We start from the raw sequence: 23,094 nt of genomic DNA, 5'->3' as shown, positions 1-23,094 counted from the left end.
TGCAGATCCAGAACCACAGAACAGAGAAGATCCAAGACTGTTTAAGAGAAAGAGTGAAGAGGAAAAAACCGTAAGGGATATTTTGAGGGAAGGACTAGAAATCTATAACATCTTTTGTAATGAAATTTCTTTACTTTAGTACTTCAAAGCAAATTTGATGGATTATATTTGTGTTTAATAATGGTAATGTGAATAATGATAATATATGGTAATGCAGTAATTATTAGTAATATTGGTATCAATTTTAGTATATTATATATTAATGATATTAACATTAATTATAGTATCTTATATATTAGTAGTATTAATATGAAATTATAGTATGTTATATATTAGTAGTATTAGTATTAATTACCATATGTTATATATTAGTGGTATTAGTTTTAATTCTACTATGCTATATATCAGTAGTATTAGTATTTATTGCAACATATATTAATAGTATTCATTTTCATTATAGTATGTTACACATACCATAATTATAATAGTACATATTGGCAATTAGTATTATTTAATTATGGTAACAGTAATTATATAATTTTAAAAATTCAGAATTAGTGGGTATGAAGGAGGTGGAAGTAGTGTGGTTTAGTGTGGAACATTAAAAACTACGAGTTAGAATACATGTTCTAAATAGTGATGAGGATGTTCCTCAACTCGTCCCCCATTTCAGCAGTGCCTGCTGAGCACCTCATCCCACATCACATCCTTGACTTCAGCCTTCTCATCCCCCAAATAGCTTGTTCACTTGCTTGGACATTTCTTGATTGTCACATCTAGCTTGAAGTGGAACACTCTCTTCTTCCAGCTCTTAGACTGTAAGCGTCATCTTGCCCTGTGTCAATGTGTCAGATTTGTATTTTGCCTTTTTCATGTCACTGGGGGAAGTGAAAGATGATGGACCCCTGGTTGTCTTCTTCCCACTGCCCTTGCTTCAAATCAATGTTTACTTTTTTTCAGCCTTTTCCCTTCCTTTCTAATGCTATTCATCCAACCCCACTTTGACTTTCCAGGATTCACACAAACACACACATATGAATCTATAGTATCTCCATCTTGGATAATAAAATACTTGGTTTAAAGTTGGGAAGAGACCTTTGAAAGGCAGAACATAGTGTGGAGAAAGAGTGCCAGATTGACAGTAAAAGAACCTAGGATTCAAATCCAAATACCATCTGCTTGATCAAGCCTAGTCAATTAACTAATCTGGTCTACATTTTTCTCATCTGTAAAACAGAGAGGTTAGATTAGATGGCCTCAGAGACCCCTATCAATTCCAGATCTATGATTCTACGTGATCTTTGAGCCTCGGATCTTAATCAGCTAAATAATGGGGTTAGAGTAGATGCCCTTTAAAGTCACTTCCAGTTCTAATTGATTCTCCTATCATCCTATGACCTTAGAGGTCCAACTACTGCTTTTTCTTTTATAAATAAGGAAACTGAAGTCCAGAGAGGTTATTTGCCTATCCTAACATCTCTCCCTATCAGATACTGAGGATTTTTGTTTTATTGAGTGATACTGAGGGCACCATGGCTTTTTCTGCACATCCCCTTACCTGCATCACTGACATGGTTTCTTATTCTGCACCTAACTGAAGGAAGAGATTTTTTTTTTGCTCATCAGCCTCGCTCTTTGTCACCCTTTGATATGATTATTATTTAATTGATAATTGTACTTGGTGTCAGTTTCCATGGAAAACAGATTATAGGATCATTGCAGCATCAATGCCAAAAGGGACCTTAGAGGCCATTTAGTCTAACCCTTTCATTGTACAGATGAGAAAAAGCATCTGAGCAGACTCTGACTAGTGCTTTGCAATTTATTCATCAAGTAGTGTATGCCTAACATGGAGTTTAGAAGAGAAATGAAGAAGAAACTACGTAATTTGGTGAACAAGGCAGCTTTCTAGAATGAGGAGATTTTGGTAGTAAGAGAGTTATTTTAGCCACTTTCTGGCTGATGAATCCCGAGTGCTAATGACGATGTCCCCATGACAGACTGTGATGGGCTCCCTAGGGAGAGTAACCACAGCAAAAATGATTTGTAGACTGTGGCCAGATTTGAAAATTAACTGAAATAGCAGGCAGAAGCACAGGAGAAATCAGGACTTTGACCATAAGTTGCCAAGCACGAAAACTGAAAAAAAAAGAAAGGAAGCATCCAAGTGTCTTAGTTATATAATGCTATACACACAGCAACATAGTTCAAAGCGTTTCTGTTTTTGACCGATTTTTATTTTCATTGTCATCCAGATCATTGGGGACTCATTGTGGGAGGCAACTGTTATAGGCCCAAAGGTTGAGCTCCTTGTTTTTTGGTTCAGAGATGCTTGGAGAATGACAAAAGGGTATCTCTGCAGTGGAAGCAAGCATTTGTTTCTTTTGCTGTCCAGGGAAACCATTCTTAGGAGACAGGAGGTGTTGATAAGCTTCTAGCCGCTGAGACTCCATATTTACTTTGCAATATATTTCTCAAAAATTTCAATTTGCCATCCGTAATGGAAAGGATGGAGCCAAATAAAAAAGCCCAACTGCATATCATCACAGTTCTCCCCAGGTTGCTGGTGGTATCTCAGTGGATTAGTGAATTTTCTCCGTGGTAACAGTGTTATTAATTTCTTACTCTCATGGGAAAAATCCATTAATTGTAGGTTGAAGTTAAAATTTCTTTTTGGGTTTCCAATTAGACCCACAGCGATAACCAGGTCGATGTGCCATATAATCATACAATCTGCTCGTTATTTTATTTTTTGGCAGTGAGAAGCTATGCAACAGTCAAAGAAATGCAGAAACACCTGCAGGTTGCTAACCAGAAGCTTTCTTTTGCTAGTTGAGAATGATTTCGTGAAGAAACAAACAAAGATATGATTATTTCTTTAAAAATCTAAAAACCTAAAAAGAATAAAGCAAAGGGATATCGGTATTAAGCATGCAATTTCTTGGGATGTTACTGCTTCTTTGTGTAACATGGAGCAGAGCCTAGTGGATATAGATGCCCTAGGAAATTTTGTTATTGACATATTCTTCCCCATTCTAAATGCCCTCTTGAGTATTTGTTCCTCTCTTGACCTTTTCCTTATACTTTTATCAATTCTTCATCCTTTCTCCCCATGCAAGCCCAAATAAATGTGTGTTCTTATCTAAAAATTGTCCGATTAAATTCTCCTAAAGCATCCTTACTGATACTGGAAAATATGGGGTATAATCAATGCCAGGTGCTGGAAAAGTCTGATTGCCATTTTACCACTTAGCTAATTTAGAACATTTTGTTGCCTTCCAACGATGAAGCCAGGATATTGTTTCATTTTCTAAATTTGGGCCGGGAATTTTGTATTTTCATCTCATAGTTAGTGCAATTCTACTGTTGTCTCTAAAACTTTCTGTCTCTGGATGCTTAGAGATGGGGAGGTATCAATCATAAAAACATATACTTTTTAGGTGTGTGACCCTGTATGAGTCCCTTAGCCCAGTTTATCTCAGTTCCTCATCTATAAAATGAACTAGAGAAAGAAGAGTCAAACTGCTCCATTCTCCTTGCCAAGACACCAAATGGGGTCATGAAGAGTTGGACATGATTGAAAGGACTCGATGACATTAAAAAAAAAAACAAAAAAAAAAAAACAATCCTCTTCCCAAGGCACTTGCCAATGTCATATTAACCAGAGGATAATTAAGATCATAGATTTAGCGTTGGGAGAGAACTATGAGATCATCTAAGCCAATTCCCTTATTTCACAGATGAGCTGCCTGAGGTCAAAGGTAGTAAATGGCAAAGCTAGCATTTGAACCCAGGTCTTCTTAGATGAAAACTAGGCTTCTTTCTATTATACCACACTGCCTCCTCAGGGTCATCTACTCTGCTAATTTTAGATAACAAAGATTTTTTTAGGTCACTTGCTTTGGGATCAGGCACCCTAAGCTACTTTGTGACCGTCTTAGCTGAAATAGGAAGATGAGATTTCAATCGATTGTAGAAAATGGGAAGGAATGACTTGTTCTTTTCTTGTTTTCCTGAGTGGAGAATTGTTCTCACCCTTCCGTTGGTTTAAGGTATTTAGAATCCATTGTGTCAATTATTTAATGGGTTAAATTATATATTTTAAAGTTAGGATAAACAACTTCCCTATTTCATAAGGAATTCTAAGACCAATTGGAAAATTAATGAGAAGGGAATGCCATAACTTGGGTTCTTAATCACCTGAGTTAGTATGTTTCAGTGAGTCCCATCTTCCCACATGCATTTTCCCCCCTTATCCTTCCTGCCAGGTAAGTCTTTGTGGAATTGACTGGGTAGGTGGTTGATAAGTGACAAAATCTCCTTCCCACCCAATGTCTCCCCTCCTGTGAGAGTCATTTCTGCCGTTAGCCGAGTGCTCCGATTGTGCACGCTGCTATTGATCAATATTTGTATGTGATAATACGTGTGAGGGTTCGAATGCATTTAACTCTTGTGGGATCTGTTATGTCTGCTTCAGGGTCGACCCTATCCCATATGACACTCCAAAACCAGCGGGCCACACACGGTTTGTCTGCGTCTCAGACACACACTCCAGAACAGATGGCATCCAGATGCCTTATGGGGACATCCTTCTCCACACAGGCGATTTCACCGAGCTGGGACTGCCCTCAGAGGTTAAGAAGTTTAATGACTGGTTAGGTAAGGAATTATTACGTTCTGGTGACCCCAATTAACCTTTCCCATACAAGTGTCACTCACTGTGTCCTAATTGAATTAGAACCCTTGGAAGCTAGCTCATCCACTTCTCCTATGAAATGTCTAGCTTGGATCTAATGCTCTTAATTAAAGATGAATTTTTAGATATTTAACTGTCTGATGTATCATGTGGTAATGGGGCTTCCAAGCCTGTGGGACAAAGGAAGGAAAGGTTTGTTGCCCATTTTATTGTAGCCATGCTTCTTGATGGCACATGGAAGATGATTTTTTTTTTATTGATTGTTTGGGAATGGATTGTCTCTGCAGATGTTCTCAGAGCAAAACAAAATAAAAATGTGTAAATGAACTATGAGAGAGAGAGAGAACATTTTTATGAAATGCAAATGGTGTCAAACTTGATAAATGGTTCCGAGCCAAGTTCCAGTGAGAGCAGCAGGACAATGGCTTATGTCAAGGATTGTTTTTTGTTTTGTTTTGTTTTGTTTTTTTGAAAGTGCCTATGAAGGCTGAGTAGAAATCTGTGGAGAAGCTTGGCTAGAATTTATCATTACTTCTTGAGTGATTGAAGTATGGGGAAACACACCATAGTGTTTGGCAAACTAATAAGAGCCTCAAAAGTGTCACCAAACTCCACAGAGTTGGCAATGGATTTTTTATCAACCCTCTGCCCAACATATCATGAGGAAATTACAGGGTCATTTACATCCTGAACTAGTAAAATGATAGCAGTTCCTGATTTCAAGGAGCTTACAATCTAGTAAGAGAGAAACAATCAGGAAACAAATAACCAAAATACAAATTAGAGTATGATAAATACATTAGAAGCAACAGCAATGATAATAATTTATATTTGTAGTAGTATAATATAATAATTAATATTAATATAAATGTTGAAAGTATGTAAAGTTCTTTTCCTATATTGTACTACTTAATTTCACTTGAGCCTAATACCAACCCCGCTCAGTAATTTAATAGGAAACCAGAGAAGTGAGGTGATTTACCATACCTGGTATCACAAATGGGTTTCAAAACTAGGTCTTCTTCAGTCTGAGTCCAGTCTTCTGAGATACCTAAAGAAAGAGAGGAGCCATGCTTTAGAGATCCTAAAAAAACATTTTGGTCCATTAGTTGGGCAGGCCTTTCACAGTGAATATTGTCATAACCACACTTGTCCACTAATAATTGTACAAAAATTTAGTGCTTAAGTTCAATTTTTGCTTAGGTTTTCCAGATAATCTTGCTGGGATATGTAAATATCCACCTGTGCTAGTCCCCAAGGTGATTAGGTAACTTTGTGCACATACACACTGCATATACATAAACACAAGTCAGAGAAGCAGAGTGTCCTAATTGTTAGAGAGCTGTATGGAAGACCCTGGATCAAGTCCTACCCTGAACACATAGTGACTATGTGATCCCAAAAATGTCATTCAGCTTAACAGCTTTGGCATCTTTTTTATTTTAAAAAATTTTAATAATAGCTTTTTATTTTTAAAATATATACAAAGATACTTTTCACATTCACCCTTGCACCCTTGTGTTCCAATATTTTTTCCCTTCCTTCCCCCATCTCCTTCCCTAGATAGTAAATAATCCAATATATGTTAAATATGTGCAATTCTTTATATATATCCACAATTATCATGCTGCACAAAAAAACATATCAAAAGGGAAAAAAGAGAAAGGAAACAAAAACAAGCAAACAGCAACAAAGAAGGTGAAAATACTATGTTGTGATCCACACTCAGTTCCATAGTCCTCTCTCTGGGTGTAGATGGTTCTTTCCATCACAAGTCTATTGGAATTGCTTTGAATCACCTCATTGTTGAAAAGAGCCATGTCCATCCACAGTTGATTGTTGTTGCTGTATATAATGATCTCCTGGTTCTGCTCATTTCACTTTGCATCAGTTCATGTAAGTCTTTCCAAGCCTCTCTGTGTTCATCCTCCTGGTCGTTTCTTACAAAACAATAATATTTCATAACATTTATATACCATAACTTACTCACCATTCTCCAGCTGATGGGCATCCACTCAGTCGTGGTTCCTTGCCACTACAAAAAGGGCTGCCACAAACATTTTTGAACATGTGGAAATTTTATAATCTTTTTGGGATACAGGCCCAATAGGGACACTGCTGTATCAAAGGGTATGCACAGTTTGATACCCTTTTGGGCATGGTTCCATATTCAGTTCACTACTCCACCAACAATGTATCAGTGTCCCAGATTTCCCACAATCCCTTCAACATTTATCATTATCTTTTCCAAGTGGTGTGTAGTGATATCCAGAGTTGTCTTAATTCATATGACTAGAAATGGTTTTAATTTCTTCATCTGAAAATTGTCTGTTAATATCTTTTGACCATTTATCAATTGGAAAATGGCTTATATTTTTATAAATTTGAGTCAATTCTCTATTTTAGAAAGGAGGCTTTTATCAGAGTCCTTGAATGTAAAAAAATTTCCCCTGGTTTTCTGTTTCCCTTCTAATCTTGTCTGCATTGGTTTTGTTTGTACAAAAACTTTTAAACTTAACATAATCAAAATTATCCATTTTAAATTCCATATTGTACTTTAGTTCTTTGGCCGTGAATTCCTTCCTTCTCCACAGATCTGAGAAATAAACTATCCTTTGTTCTTCTAATTTGCTTATAGTTTCACTATGTTTTGGCATCTTTTTAAGTTTGTAAAGGATAGATCATCTGACAATTGGAATTTTTTTATACTAATAAAATCAGAATTTTTTTTTTTACCAAATATATATCCTTCCCAATATCATCTCTATCTCTGTTTCTTTCTTTCTCTACTGTACACATACATAAGTAAACACACACACATACACATGTAGGCATGCATACACACATACACATAAATATATGCATATATTTATATGTACATACATGCATATACCTATATATTAATAATATATGCATACATACATGTACCCACATTGATAGAATTACATCATTTTAGATCTGGAAGGCAACTCATAGATCTACATAACTTTTTACCCACATTTTTTACAGTGATTTTCCTAAGGTCACGCAATTAGATGGAGGCAGAGCCAAGATTAAACTTAGAGACACATAGAACTGAGAAAGACCTTAAAATGGTCAAATCCATGATGCCAATTTTAAAGATGGGGAAAATGAGTCCAGAGTGACTTGGCTAAGATCATACAGGGGTCCGTGGCATCTTAACCCAAGTCTTGGACCCTTTTCTGCTCAGCTATTAGCACACTGTGATGACAACAGACTTCGATAAACGTTATCTTATGTTCAATTTACTAATCTCAAAGAAAGAGATTTAGGCAGTCAGGTCAATATATAGAAACAAGAAAAGGAATTTGTCCTAATTCATAAGCATTTATTAAGCACATAATGTGTGGGCAGCAGTGTATTGGGTGCCAGGAATGCAAAGAAAAGGGAGAAGTAATGGCTGCCTTAAATGAGCTAATATTTCTATTAGGATTTGTCATTTTAACTCAGCCACTGGCCTTGGGCTCCTTGTGTAACATTTTTTCCCTCTCTTGTTCTCCTCTTGATGAATTAAGTTTTCATAATATTTATTTCTCTTAACCATTGTGCTAAATAATGAGGAAGGGATTGATACTTGTGTACATATTTATAATTCCTTAATAACAGAATAGGCAACTGAGTGAAAATGTGAGTAGCTACGTTAAAGACTAATCTTTATCTTGCTCATTAAACTTTGGAAAGCAGCTGGGTGGTTCAGTGCTTAGAGGACTAGACCTACTCCAATTATTATTGTTGCTGTTATTATTATGTTTTGAGCTATTATTCTTATTTTTCAGATAGCTAAGTGGTACAGTGGATAGTGCTAGACTTAGGATCAGGAATCAGGAGTTCAAATCTTGCCTCAGACTGTGTGACTCTAGGCAAGTCACTTCATTTTGTTTTCCTCAGTTTCCCCCAAAGTAAAATGAGCTGGAAAAGGAAATGGCAAACCATTCTAGTATCTTTACCAAGAAAACTCCAAATGGGGTCCCTAAGAGTCAGATATGATTGAAAACAATTGAACAATAACAATAAATCAGTGCTATTATTATATTTAGAAGTATTACTGCTATTTTTAGAAGCTGAGAACATGTACTGTGCGATCCCTCTTTAGTTCAGGGAAAATACCATCTTCCCTTAAAAATAAACAGATAAACATGGCTTGATTTTATATATGTACCAACTTTTCAAGCCCCTGAGTTCATTGCTCTTAAGCAGGGTGGGCCCTAGGAAGTCATAGATTCCCAGCCATCATTTTATAAATGTAAATAAAGTATTTAATAAAGTAAATTAAATTAAATAAATAAATAATAAAGTAAATTAAATTAAGTAAATAAAGATTAATGACTTGCCCAAAGTCTCTCAGGTAGGATTTGAATCCAGGGTTTCTTATCCCAGAGTCATAGTATTCAAGTCCATCAGACCTAGAGCTCATTGAGCTGGTTGGGTATGTGTTAAGCCAGAGGTGGAAATGTATTCAAAATATCCTTTCCTAGGGGCTGAGATCTCATGGAAATATCCTCTAGGGTGATATTGTGTGGGATCCTGGGTAGCTACATAACTTGTTGTTTCCCTGTTATACCTACTGGATCCTGGGCCAGCCTTTTATATAAGTGAGTTAGAGAGTTTCCATGAGATCCACTCTGCCCACTCATTTCTGCTCTAAGTCTGAAATTCCCATCATGACTCACTCTTTTGACTTAAAACATCACAGGCCGATCTTCATATAATATGGCAATAAGATCTCTCCTCTAAAATCACTTCTCAGATTATCTGGCAGAAAATAGTGTCATTTCCCTTAGTTAATCTGATCAAGGAGGGGGACACAGGACCTACCATTAGGAAATCTGGGTTGCTAATAAAACTGTCAAATTTGGTAGCATTTTAAAGTTTGCATGTTTTTGATCTTGTGAATGAAATAATGCAAATATTTTTATTCCTATTTTGTAGCTGTGGAAACTGAGGTGAAGGAAGTTGAAGGCTCCCATCAAAAGGAGGCTGGGGTTTGAATTCAGGTCCTTTTACTACAAGTCTGATATTGTTTTGTACCTAGCTGACCTGGCCACAAGATAGCATGAGAAGTTAAGGGAGGGAGGGAGGGAGAGACGGGGGGAGAGAGAGAGAGAGAGAGAGAGAGAGAGAGAGAGAGAGAGAGAGACACAGAGAGAGAGAGAGAGAGAGATACACAGAGAGAGAGAGAGACAGAGAGAGACAGAAACACATATACACACATACAGAGACAGACAGCCAAGATATAGAAAGAGAGACAAAAACAATCAGAGACTGAGAGAGACAGACTGAGAAAGAGATAGAGAGCTACAGAGGGAGAGAAAGAAAATCTGTTAGTGTTATATAATTATAGCCTTGTCCTTATGATCCTTTCTGGTAGAACAAGATCATAGATAAAACTATGCCATAATATATTTTGTTTCTGGTTTTAAGAAATTCCTGGGGATTGCTGAGGAATGAATCTTTCTTATGTTGAACTCTGCAGAGCAATATATTTGGCTCAATTCTTGAGGAGAAAAAGTTGGGATGATGAAAAAAATCTTGGATTGTGGGTCTTTTTCATTATGAAGAATGGATTCATTACTATGGTCTTTTGCTATATTATCATTTCATTCAGTTAAATAATCCTTTAAGTATGATATTTGGTCTTTGGGGACCTTTGTTCTCTTATTTCTAAAATTAAGGGGTCTCTTCTGACTCCAAAGCTATGTTATAGTACACTGAAACCTATGATCACCCTATTGCTAAGCGTCAGGGGACACATTTGAAGTTAGATCTTCAGATTCCAAATCCAGCACTCTTTCTAAAATAACATTTTGTTGTTCAGGTGTTAACCTGCCATTTCCTTTTCCAGTTCATTTTCCATATGGGGAAACTGAGGCAAACTGGGTGAAGTTATACCACTAAGTTCCTCCCAACTCCAGGTCTAGCACTCCATCCACTGTACCGTCTTCCTAACACAACATCATCCCTCTCAATTTTTTTTTCACCTCATTTTCTATAAGATCTTCTCTCTCTATCATCTGCAGGAGTTGGAAGGCAGCTTCTTTCTCCTTTCCTACCTCAGTTAAATCTAGCCTGCTAACAGCCTCTGAAGCTCCTACTGCCCAACCCATTAGTTGCTGGAGTTTCCATCTCCTTCCCCAAATGAAGCCTCCCCCCCCCTTCTGAGAGCCACAAGCCAGGCTGCTCCAGGAGACAGGCTGAAGCCATGGGGGGCCGGGTGGAGCCTCACTTTTGGCATCCCCAGCTGGAAAGCAGGATGGATTTTCCCATGGAAACAATGTTATATAGGGTGGTTGGGTTCTCAGCTATATTATGGGTAAAATAGGCTTTTGTGGGCTGACCTGGAAACCTAGCAGCACTTTATAGCATTGTTTCTGTGGGAAAATGCCTTCCAAGCTCTTAACCAGCTGACTTACAGACTCAACTTTGGAAACACAAGGCATTTATAAGTTGGGAAGTTTCTTACGTGGTGAGTTACTTTGGAGGGTTATTTGCTCTTAGGAATTCACCCTGGAAAATACAAAGGGATCTGTAATAATCCCCCTTTCCAACCACTCTGGGTAGCCTTTTAATGTTCCCTTACATTCTTCCCTTGCCTCTTCACCCCATTCTTTGTTATGTATCTCCCTCCATCTCTAGTTCTGGTGGTTGTTTGTCCTTCGTTCTCGAAGAGGACCAAGACATCAGGGAGGGGACACCCTGATGTGCAAGTGAACTGGATTTAAGAGAGAGGCTGTGCAAGGTCACCTGCCTTAGTTTTCCCTCAGAGTCATCTGGGTCCAGTGGACAGATATAACTCAAGATGCCTGGAGATGGCTCTGGATAAAATGGGAGACCTTCACCTAGTTCTGGAGTACTCTTTGGATGCCAGTCCCATCCCTTAGTGCTGTACACACAGACATCAGAGAGACCCATGGCCATCTACTCTTAGCCCTTGTTCTCTTCAAAATCAAAAAGGAAGAAAGAAAAAAATAATTTTAGCTTCAGTTCCAACGTCTACTATTTCTGCTGCATTTTTGGTCATCACTCTAAAATACTGGACTGGGGTGTTGTGTGCATGTGTGTGAGGGTATGTGTGTGTTTTTTGCCATTTCCTCCTTATTTTTTCCCCATCAGGAGCATTGTTAGATTCAGCTGTCTGTTGTAAATGATGTCCCTGCATTGTACAGAGCCACCCAGGGAAAGGTTTATTTCTGTTTTCTGTTGTATAATTAGAAAGCTCGGGTTCTCGGGTGGTCTGCTTTCTCTGCTAAGAGTTTATCTAGCCGTCTGGAAAGTTGAAAATGGCTTTCATCACGCCACCAGCACAGGGGACTATGACTGCTAATCTTGGCTTTTCTTATGGCCTGGGCTCTGGACTTGGAGTCACTTGATCATTCTGAGCCTCAGTTTCTCCATGACTCGAAGGAAAGAATTAGAATAGAAAGAATCCTAAGTGTTTAGGACTCAGATTTGAAGAAACCACAGAGATTATTTGGTCTGACCTATAAAGGCTGAATAGCCTTCACTTGAATGAAAAGAAAAAGCATTGATTAAATGCTTACTAGGTGCTAAGAAAATTATCTGAGGTCAGAGACTCACTACCTCTCCCACGAAGCCCATTCATCTTTGGGAAAATTCCCTTCTTCTTTCCCTCTTTCCTAAATTGTAATTTGCCTATTTGGAATTTCTGCTGTTTTTAACCCCCATCCCTCTTCCAAGAAAAACAAATCTAATCATATCTTTGATATGATAACCTTTCAAGTACTTGAAGATAGGGCTGATGTCCTCAGCTAATCCTTCCCTGTGTCTTCAGTCAATCTTCAGGATTCAGATCCCACTGCTATTCTTGTCTTGCTCTTTGGGGACCGTCTGGCTTGTCTTGGGTCTCCTAAAATGCAGCATTCAGTACTGAATATGGTACCCTAAATGGAGTCCAGTAATAGACTGATATCTCCTTCCTTTTGAACACTGTGGTTCTCTTTGTAAAACTTTAATCCATTTTTTAAAAATATTACTTTCATTCTCCTACATATATATTATATATGTGTATATATACACACACTCCATTCCCTATCCAGCAATTTGTCTCTTATAACAAAGAATTAGAAAAAAAAGAAAGAAAAAGTAATGCAGTGAAATCAATCAATTTATCAACCAAGATTGACATTATATTTAGTGTTCTACATGTGTGGTCACTCACCTCTGCAAAGAAGGGCAGGAAGTATAGTCTTACCTTTTCTTTCTTACTTTTTTTTGCTGAGACAATTGGAGTTAAGTGACTTGCCCAGGTTCATACATTTGAACTCTGGCCCTCCTGACTTCAGGGCTGATGCTCTATCCATTGTACTGCTTCATCTGACCTATTCTTTGGGGACAAACTTGGGGTCATTGTTACTTCAAAGCATTCAGTTTTGATCGCTGTTTGTTTTTTCTTTTGTTGTGCTCATTTTATAATACCTTGTGTTCCATTGTTTAAATTGATCCATTCATTTTGTATATTCTGGGATCTGCTTGTTTTAATCTATAATTTCATATGTCTACTTATGCTTCTTTGAATTTATCTTTCTTATAGTATTCATATTCATATGCTGCTGTGTGATTATCCATTCCCAACTGAAAATCATCTACTTTGTTTCCATTTCTCTGCTACTACGAAAATGCTGCTATGAATATTTTAATATATATTTATTTCTACTTTTGATCTCCTTTGAATATATGTCAAACAGGAGGATCTCTAGGTCAAATGGTAAGGAGATTTAGTCACTTTCTTAGCACAATTCTAAATTGCTTTCCAGAATAATTGGGTCAATTCACTTTTTAAAAATTTAAATTAATTTTTGTTCAATCAGAAAGCATTTATTTCTCATCTTCCCACAATTCCTTCTGTACTCACTGGGAAAAAGTATTTATTTTTCTCTTTTCCACAACTCCTTCTGTACTCATTGAAAAACAAAACAAAATAAAACCAAGCAGTAAAAATCCTTGATAACAAATACGTATGTTAAATCAAGAAAAATAAATTCCCATTTAGCCATATTAAAAATGTATGTCTCAATGTGCACATGTATTCTAGATTCATCTTTGATTCGAATTGTTAAATCTATAAAAATTGTCTTTAGAACAGTGTTGTTATTGTATATATTAATCTCCTAAATCAGCAGTTTTTATTTTATATCAGTTCACATAAGCCTTCCCAGGTTTATCTGAAGTCTTAGACTTTATTCTTTCTTATGGCATAGTAGTATCCTACTGTGTTCATGTATTGTAAGTTATTCAGTCATTTCCCAATTAATAGGTTTTCCCTTATTTTCCATTTCTATTTCCTTACAGAATAGTTTAGACACTTTTGTACATGCAGGACCTTTTCCTAAATTTTTTTAATATCTTGGGGTAGAGTTTAATTCACTGTCTTCATTCCTTCCTTCCCTCCCTTTCTTCTCTTCTTCTCTTTCTCCCTTCTTTCCTTCTCTCCCCTTCCTTCTTTCCCTTTTCCCCTCCTTCCCTTCTCTCTCTCTCTCTCTCTCTCTCTCTCTCTCTCTCTCTCTCTCCTCTCTCTCTCTCTCTCTCTCTCTTCCTCTCTCTCTCTCTCTCTCTCTCTCTCTTCTCTCTCTCTCTCTCTCTCTCTCTCTCTTTCCTCTCTCTCTCTCTCTCTCTCTCTCTCTTTCCTCTCTCTCTCTCTCTTTCCTCTCTCTCTCTCTCTTTCCTCTCTCTCTCTCTTTCCTCTCTCTCTCTCTCTTTCCTCTCTCTCTCTCTTTCCTCTCTCTCTCTCTCTTTCCTCTCTCTCTTCCTCTCTCTCTCTCTTCCTCTCTCTCTCCTCTCTCTCTTCTCTCTCTCTCTCTCTCTCTCTCTCTCTCTCTCTCTCTCTCTCTCTCATCTTTATCCATCATGCCCTATCAAGTGGTTAAAGTTTTTTTTTTTTTTTTAAACATACATACCAGACAAAAGTTCTCTCCATTTGACTAACTGAAATTTGGATGAGAAAGATTAAAGGCCTGTAATCAACAGTGAAGGAAGGGCAACGCATGGAGGGAGTATCCTCCATGATACTGAATATCCATCAAAGAATTGTAGCATGTCTTAGATAAGAAAGAGATTATAGGTCATTCAATCAAAACTCATCTGACAGATGAAGAAAATTGTTTCAAAATTAGTTAACTTGTCCAAGGTCATATAGAGACTACATGCTAAGACTTAGTATTTAAGTTTCAGCCTTTTAATCACCCAAATGAATATTGTTCTCATTCAGTGTTGACCTCAACAGGGGGCAATCCAGTTCAATTTAATGATCATTTGTTAAGTTTTTGACTTTTTTTTCTTTTAATTTTGATATGTAATTTCATTCCTATTGGGAATCCCTTTTGTGGAAACAGTGCAAACCATCAACTTGTCCTTAAACTTTTCATTTGAGAGAGTTGCTTGAGGATATTGAGAGGTAAATTGACTTGTCCACAGTCTCACAGGTAATAAATGTCAAATGTGAGAACTGAACCTAACTCTTCCTAGGTCCAGGGCCAGAGCTTCCATCAATTATTCCAAGTTTCTTATCAGCCTGTACTTTATTGTTCCGTCATGACTAATTTTTCATGAATTTTCTTGGCAAAGATACTGAAGTAGTTTGCCATTTTCTTCTCCAGTGGATCATGGATCCATAGACAAAGAGACGTTAAGTGACTTGCTTAGGAAGTTTCTGATTTTGGATTTGAACTTGGGTTTTTCTGATTCTGAGCCCAGCACCTTAGCCATGGGGCTACCTGCTGCCTCTCTGCATATAATAGACTCCTATGCTTCTTGAGTTAAACTGAATGTACCAGGCACTGGACATTACAATCAAAATTAGTTGCATTCTACTTAAAGGAGAAAACACACAGAGAAGTAAAACATATAATCCTATTTCCCAGTGATTTTTCCATTTCTCAAAACTTATTTGGAGTCATCACTCGGGGATTTTAACACATTCTTTTGAATACCCTATAGTGGAAAATTCTTATTCTTTAAGGTAGGATTTCTCAGCCTTTTTGGTGTCATACATGCCTCTGGCAGTCTGACAAAACCTTCTTAGAATGTTTTTAAATGCATAAATTAGAATGCATAACACTAAAAAGAACACCAATTATGTTTAAAATGCACTTATCCATATCTATATATAGTCAGATTCATGAACTTCAGATCAAGAAGGCTTTCTTTAAGAGGAGGCATAATTTTTAAAAAATAGTCAGAAGTCAGTTATAGCCATGTCTGATGAATTAGGTGAAAGATCAAGCAGGGTAAATTTATTTTGGATGCAATAGAGAGGGCTAGTTATAAAATACAGAGGCTGGTTTTCTTGTGTGGCTCATAAACTTGCCCTGATGACAGCCCCAGATGGATTTCCAGATGTGTTTTGAGGAGTGGCAGCACCCCTAAAATAAGTGTTTGGACTCCTGTGATGACTATTTTAAAGAAAAAATATTCCAGATGTCTGAATTCTTATACATTTTTTTTTTTAAAAACGGTTTCTTAATGAAAAAAGTCATATGATTTCCAAGATTTGTTCTATAATTTTCTATAATTATAATGAGTTCTAATGGAGTGACTTATTAGATGTAAGCACCCTGAGGGCAAGATCTGGCTTTTTATTTTGGTTCTGTCAAAAACACCATTTTTAGCTTTCCACCCAACACTGTGCCCCATACTTAATAACTCCTTGTTGGATTAAGTTGACTTTAGAGGTCCATGAGTGCAGACTCTCAACCAATACTAGAGTCCTCTCTAGAACAACTTAAAATCCTCTGATTCATGATGGTTTCCATTTAATCCCCAAACAATTTATTAATTTCTTCCTAGGTCTCAAAATTATTGGGGATGCAAGGACTTTTCAGATTTGTGTTAGTGATCCACTTTTCTAATCTTTAATTCTGGAATCATAAATTGCATTTTTTCTTTCTGTCTCAAATTGTTTGCTAGTGTTTTTCCCTCTTTCTTTATTATTTGGTTTTCAGGTCTTCTTCCACATTTTATCATGGCGTCCAATGCTTATCACATATGCCAATGCTGGCATATATTAAACAATTAATAAATGTTTATCAAATTGAAATGAATTCTTTAAGAAGGGTCAGGTATTTTGGCAGAACTGACAAAACTCTCCTTCCCATGAATATAGGGAATTCTCCTTTCTTGCCCATAAGAATGAACCCAGGATTAAGTTATATATTTCCCCTCATCCAAGTAATGGTTATTTTTTTTAAAAATTCTCTGATTGAGAGAAGGGACTGTGGGAATTGAATATGAATCACAACATAGCATTTTCATTTTTTTTCTTGTTGTTGTTTGCTTGCATTTTGTTTTCTTTTTCATTTTTTCCTTTTTGATCTGATTTTTCTTGTGCGGCAAGATAATTGTATAAATATGTATAGAAGAATTGCACATGTTTAACATGTACTGCATTACTTGCATTTAGGGGAAGAGATGGAGAGAAGGGGGAAAATTTGGAACACAAAGTTTTGCAAGGGTCAGTGTTGAAAAATTATCCATCCATATGTTTTGAAAATAAAAAGCTTTAATAAAAAATATTTATGTGCTATAGAAATAAAAACATTTCTCTGGTTGATCTATTATTATATATAAAGTTTTCCTCTTTTGAATAACAGTGCTTGTTAAAGTAAATTCCATAGTCTGACTTCTGTATAAACATTAGCCCCCCTCATGCAAGTAAAAATTATGTAAAGGTTTACTCAGTTTTTATGTTGATTTAAGCAAAACAGAAAAATATCTAAACTAAATCCTGTGTATTCAAGTATATAAAAAAACAAAACAACTCCACAAACCCAATTGTAAAACACAGATTTCTTTAATTAGAAAGATTTTTCTTTGGCATGTGAGGCAGCAGAATGGAGTGGACAGAGGGGTGGAGTCAGGTTCAGATTCTATCTCTTACACTGACTGGTCATGTAATGAAAGAACTCATTGAGAGAAACTGAAACTTTTTTTCCTTTCAGGATCTCATAACTCATAAGCATCTGAGTCTGAATTTAAAACTCCGATCTTTTTTAATCTGAGTCTGAGTCTACAGTGATAGCCAGTATGACACTTAGGTACCTTGACTGCCTCATTTTTGTAATGGAAATAATAATTCCTGGAGTCATAGAGAACACTGTCAGGTTGAGATGTCTTTCAGAAGAAGGTTCTACACAATTAACAGCAAGATTGTGTGATGATCAACTATAATAGGTTTTTAGAAGGAAAAGGCCATTATTTATTCTGAACATAGAGCCTATCAAAAATGCCTGAAGATAACATAGAAAGCCTTCGTTACATAATATCATAGAGTTTAGTAGTGAAAGCATCTTAATTCGAGATAGCTCATGGTCCGTCTCTATGACTTCAGGAATTATTATTTCCATTACAGAGATGAAACAACTGAAGTATAAAAAGAAATGATCGGTTCAAAGTGCCACTTAGTGATAGAGAGGAGTTTTCCTGACCAGAGTAATTACTATTCCTTTCATAACTGCTCTGAATGAGTGTGAATAGCAGTTGTTTTCTGTTCCGGTCAGAAACTGAGGGTTTTCCTCTCCTATATTATTCTTTGTGAAGGCAAACCAGGCTTTTTTTGCCTCCATTCTTATCTGTCCTGTAACTACTGAATGGGTGTTGCCTCGGTCAGATTAAGACCTTATCTTAAAAAGGCCACAGTCTCCCACTGCATCCTGGACCCTTCCCAGGCATCCTGATCCATGTCTCACCCCTGGACCGATGATTCTGGAGGAGGCTGCTGACTTTGCAGTCCTGCCTCCCTGATGTCTCTGCTCTTCTCACAAGGAAGGACAAACAACAAAGACCCAATAATTCTGGGTATAACTTTCTTTTCCTGCTTTGAAGAGCCTCCACAAATCCTTTCCCACCCCTTCTCCGTATCCTCAGCCACCCCCTGTGATTGGCGCCCCTGGATTTCCATCCAAATCTGGGCCCGTGTTTCTCGGACAGAGAAGTTTTTCTCTGTTCCTCCTCGCAGGCGGATTTTGGCTGCGATTGCACCTCAGGCCAAGCAGATCAGCTCCGATTCATTTCTTTCCTTCTTGGGTCAGTTCTTTCCAGGAACCAGTCATTCCAGTTTTCCCCGTTGGTTTCTGAATCCCATTATCTCAGCTTTCTGAGCAGCCCGGCCTTCTCTGCTTGGTGTAGTTTTCTAACCTATCACCTGCCTTGCTAATTCTTGGCCCTCTCTCCCCTTGACGGATAAATTTTCATTATTGGTTTTGCGTGAAAGTCTTCAGGGTTCCACTCTGGATGACCCCTGTGGTCACTTAGTGATTACACATGCCGGCTGGGGTAATTTATTCACTTTGTTTTGGTGTGAACACGTCCCAGGGGTCTTGTAACTGCTGTAATCACTTGACCCCAGTGACTGCTAAATGCCTTAAACACAGTTATTTTAAATTTATAATTGTTTTCATTAAAAATCCCTTATAGTAACTTAACTGACCTTGCAGTCAGCGTCATAGTATGGGCTGGGGGAGAATGAAAAATATTATGATACGAATAATATATTGCTCATCAGATGGGCTCCTCCTATCGTCCCAGCACCCACCCATTTTACATTTGCGCCTGTCGGTATGTGCGGAAGATGAAAGGGAAGAGTTCATAATTATAGCACGGAGGACGTAATGCAATATGTCTGTTCCTGCCTGCCAGAGACAGACTGCATATCTGGGGAGTGAGCTGTGGAGCGGCCTTCGAGGTAAAGGCCCCGCAGGATTCCAAAGGGGAAACCGGTCGAGGTGATTATCCCCTGAACAAAGGACTCCCAGGAAGGCCTCAAGTTGCTTTTTCAAAAAATCACCCACTTTACTCCTTTGGAGGAAACTCCAGCTTTTCTTAGACCTTCCATCTGCCCCAGCCCTATGTGGAACCATTCTGTGACTCTGGCCTCCCTGCTTAGAACAAGACACTCCATCTCCAAGATTTGCACTGGCTGTTCCCCAAGCTTGGAACTGGCTTCTTTTGGGCCCCTGCTAAAGTCCCACTTTCTTTGAGAAACCTTTCCTGAGCCTCTACACAGTTAGTGCTTTCCCTCAGTTGATTATCTCCAGTTTATCCTGCCTGTATCTTGTTTTTTTTTTTAATAGTATTTTATTTTTCCAATTTTTTGTGAGATTTTTGAGTTCCAAATTATTTGCTTTCTCCTTCCCTTCTTTCCCTAAAACAGCAAACAATCTAATGTAGGTTTTTTTTTAAATAATAGCTTTTTTATTTTTCAAGATATTTGCAAAGATAGTTTTCAACATTCATCCTTGCAGAATCTTGGGTTCCAAATTTTTCTCCCTCTCTTCATTCACTCTCCTAGACAACATATTTCCACTTTGATCATGCTGCTCAAGAAAAATCAGATCAAAAGGGAGAAAAATCATGAGAAAGAAAAAAGAAGCAAATAACAAAATAAGTGAAAATATTATGTTTTGATCTGATATAGGTTACAAATGTACAATTTTTGTAACCTATCTCAGATCAAAGCATAATATTTTAAATGGGTTTCCATATTTGTCATGGTGTGCAAGAAAAATCAGAACAAAAGGGAAAAATAAAAGAAAAAGCAAAAAAAGGGTGAAAATATTATAATTGGTCCATATTTAGTCTCCATAGTTTTCTCTTTGGTTATAGATAGAATTTTCCATCCCAAGTCTAATGGAATTGTCTTGGATCATCACATTGCTGAGAAGAGCTAAATCTATTATAGGTTGATGATCACACAATCTTGCTGTTAACTGCCTACAACCTTCTTCTGGTTCTGCTCATTTCACTTAGCATCAATTCATGCACATCTTTCCAGGCTTTTCTGAAATCAGCCTGCTCATCGTTTCTCATAAAACAATAATATTCTATTACATTCATATGCCATAACTTATTCAACCATTCCCCAACTAATGGGCATCCACTCAGTTTCCAATTCCTTGCCACCACAAAAAGAACTAGTGCAAACATTTTTGCACATGTGGGTCCTTCTTTTTACACAATTTGCATGTTCTCCTTTTAGAATCTGAGCTCCTCGTAGGCAGAGACTGTCTTTTAATTTAATATGGCATGTGACACAGTGCAGCGATTTAATAAATATACATATTGACTGGTAAATTGTTGGCTTGCACTACATATCTAGAAGCACAACTTTCTACCCCTCCTCTTTCCAAAACATCCTCCACAAAGCTGCCCACATTCATTTTCCTAAAGCACAAGTCTAATCACATCAGTCAAGAACCTTTAGGAGCTCCCCATTGCCTAGAATAAAATATATTGTGTTGGGACTTACAGCCCTTCAGAATCTGCCTCTTATTTACTTTTCCAGATTTATTTAGTCTATGGGCAACTAAGTGGTACAGCGGATAAAGTGTCAGTCCTGAAGTCAGAAAAATTCATCTTCCTGGGTTTAAATCTGGCTTCAGACACTTACTAACTGCATGACCCTGGGCAAATCACTTTATCCTGTTTGTCTCAGTTTCCTCATCTGTAAAATGAGCTGGAGAAGGAAATGGCCAACTGCTTAAGTGTCTCTGCCAAAAAAAAAACCCCAAATGGAGTAATCAAGAATCAAACACGATGGAACAACTGAACAAAAATTTATTCCATATTCCAGAAACATTGACCTATTGCTGTTTCTTAGAGCTTTGCATATCCCAACTCCATGAATTTACATAGGCTGTGCCCTCTTACTGGAACATATTCCTTTCTTATTGATGCTTCTTAAGATTCCTCTAAGTTTCAATTCATCTGCTGCTTCTTATGAGAAGTCTTTTTGATACTCCTCCATTTTAAAGGTTTTTTCTTGCTTAAATTATCATACACATACACATGGACACACATGCATACACATATCATAAATCCATGTTGTATCTTTAGTAGAGCATATGCTCTTTCATATCTAATACTTTTTTATTTTGACTTTGTACTCCCAGCACTAGACACAGTAATAAACTACTTTCCAATACAGTGAATGCTTAAAAATGCTTATTGTATTAGGATCTTCAATTTAATATAATTTGTCAACCTCAGAAGTATGATTTGTTGCAGTGGAAAGAATATTAAATGTCAGGAGACCCAGGTCCAAGTTTCATCTGTTACTAAGTCAGTATGACCTTGGAAAGATTCTTTCTATTTCTTGACCTCAATTCTCTTATTTCAAAAATGAGGATACTGGTCTAAGTGATCTCTGAGGTCTAATAGTATGCAGGTATATGTTTAACAATTGACTCTTTGGGGGGAAAAGATAAAAATAGGTATTACATAGTTATAAGTTTAATCTGAATCACAACAACTTTCTTAAGTCTATTCAATCAACAAAACGATAAATTTAGCCTTGATTTGTAGCATTTACTCATTTCCAAGGCATAAATGCTCACACTGAAAATTAGCTTTGGCTCTTAAGCCTGGCTCCCCCGCAATTTTACAGAGGGCCTTTCAGTTCTGAATCCATGAGCCTTTGAATAAAATATTCTCCTTATCTTCATGCCCTTATCCAGTCATGTCTTTTAAAAATTATTTTTAGAGCAAAATGGTCAGAATTTTTGCATTATTTTTGGGGTATGGGAAAGGACCATTATCATTCCCCTCTCATGTCCCCCTTCCCCTAATTCACCTCCTTTTCTGTTTTACTTCCGCCTTTTAAAAATCAGTCTTCTTTTTTTTTTTTTTTTTTCATTTTCTTTGATATATCACAGAGTACTGTTCATGCTGGTTGTAGAACTAGAGCAAAAAAGAAGCCTAGTGATTATAGGCTCAGAGGTAAGAGGGGCTTTGGTAGCTGTCTAATCAACTCCCTTAATGCAGGTAGAGACATTGAAACTAGGAGAGGTTTAATGACCAGTCTAGCATCATACAGTATATATTATGGAGCCAGTATTAGAACATAAGTTTTCCCACTCCCAATCTCATTTGCTTATTCCTTTGCCATACTGCTCATCAATTCTCTCTTTCATTAAATGAAGGGCTTAGATTAAAATTCAGTTCCAATTTTTCTAGCAACTCTAAGAATATTGATGATTTTAGAAATTTTTGTGTATGAAATAACCTGAATACCTAAAAAAATTATCTTAATATATACCATTGAATGTCAAAATGGTCATTTAATTAAATGATTAAATTAATTTGCTGAAATGGATTATATTGAATTAATTAAACTTTAGTATCATTTTAAGCCACCAAATAGTTTTAAAAACCTAAGTAGTTTTAAAAAACATAGTCATTTCATATTTTATGCTGGGTTATGGTTCCAATGCTGGCTCATATGTAAAGAATGCATAATATACAGTGAAATAAGTTATTAGTGCATGTGATGATACTGTCCTATAACTTTTTTCAGGCATAAAAATTTAAATAAAAGCTTTTGAAATTAAAAAAATCAAAATATAGGCATTTCACATTTTACATGATTGCAC

At 37.0% G+C, this 23,094-nt stretch overlaps 1 protein-coding gene across 2 annotated transcripts in view; it reads left to right on the top strand.

Annotated features, from left to right (window-relative positions):
• The window catches only part of MPPED2 (metallophosphoesterase domain containing 2), a 200,545-nt gene that overhangs the window by 52,250 nt on the left and 125,201 nt on the right, over positions 1 to 23,094 (top strand). For both annotated transcript variants that reach the window (XM_003773661.4, XM_031942731.1), the window contains exon 3: positions 4,478 to 4,659. In XM_003773661.4, the coding sequence (XP_003773709.1) occupies positions 4,478 to 4,659 (182 nt within the window). The remainder of the gene's footprint in view (positions 1 to 4,477; positions 4,660 to 23,094) is intronic.

Source organism: Sarcophilus harrisii, chromosome 6 (genome assembly GCF_902635505.1).
Source record: "Sarcophilus harrisii chromosome 6, mSarHar1.11, whole genome shotgun sequence".
In the NCBI taxonomy this organism is placed as follows: domain Eukaryota; kingdom Metazoa; phylum Chordata; class Mammalia; order Dasyuromorphia; family Dasyuridae; genus Sarcophilus; species Sarcophilus harrisii.
Note: the sequence above shows the minus strand (reverse complement) of the source record. Positions and strands in the feature narration are given on the sequence as shown.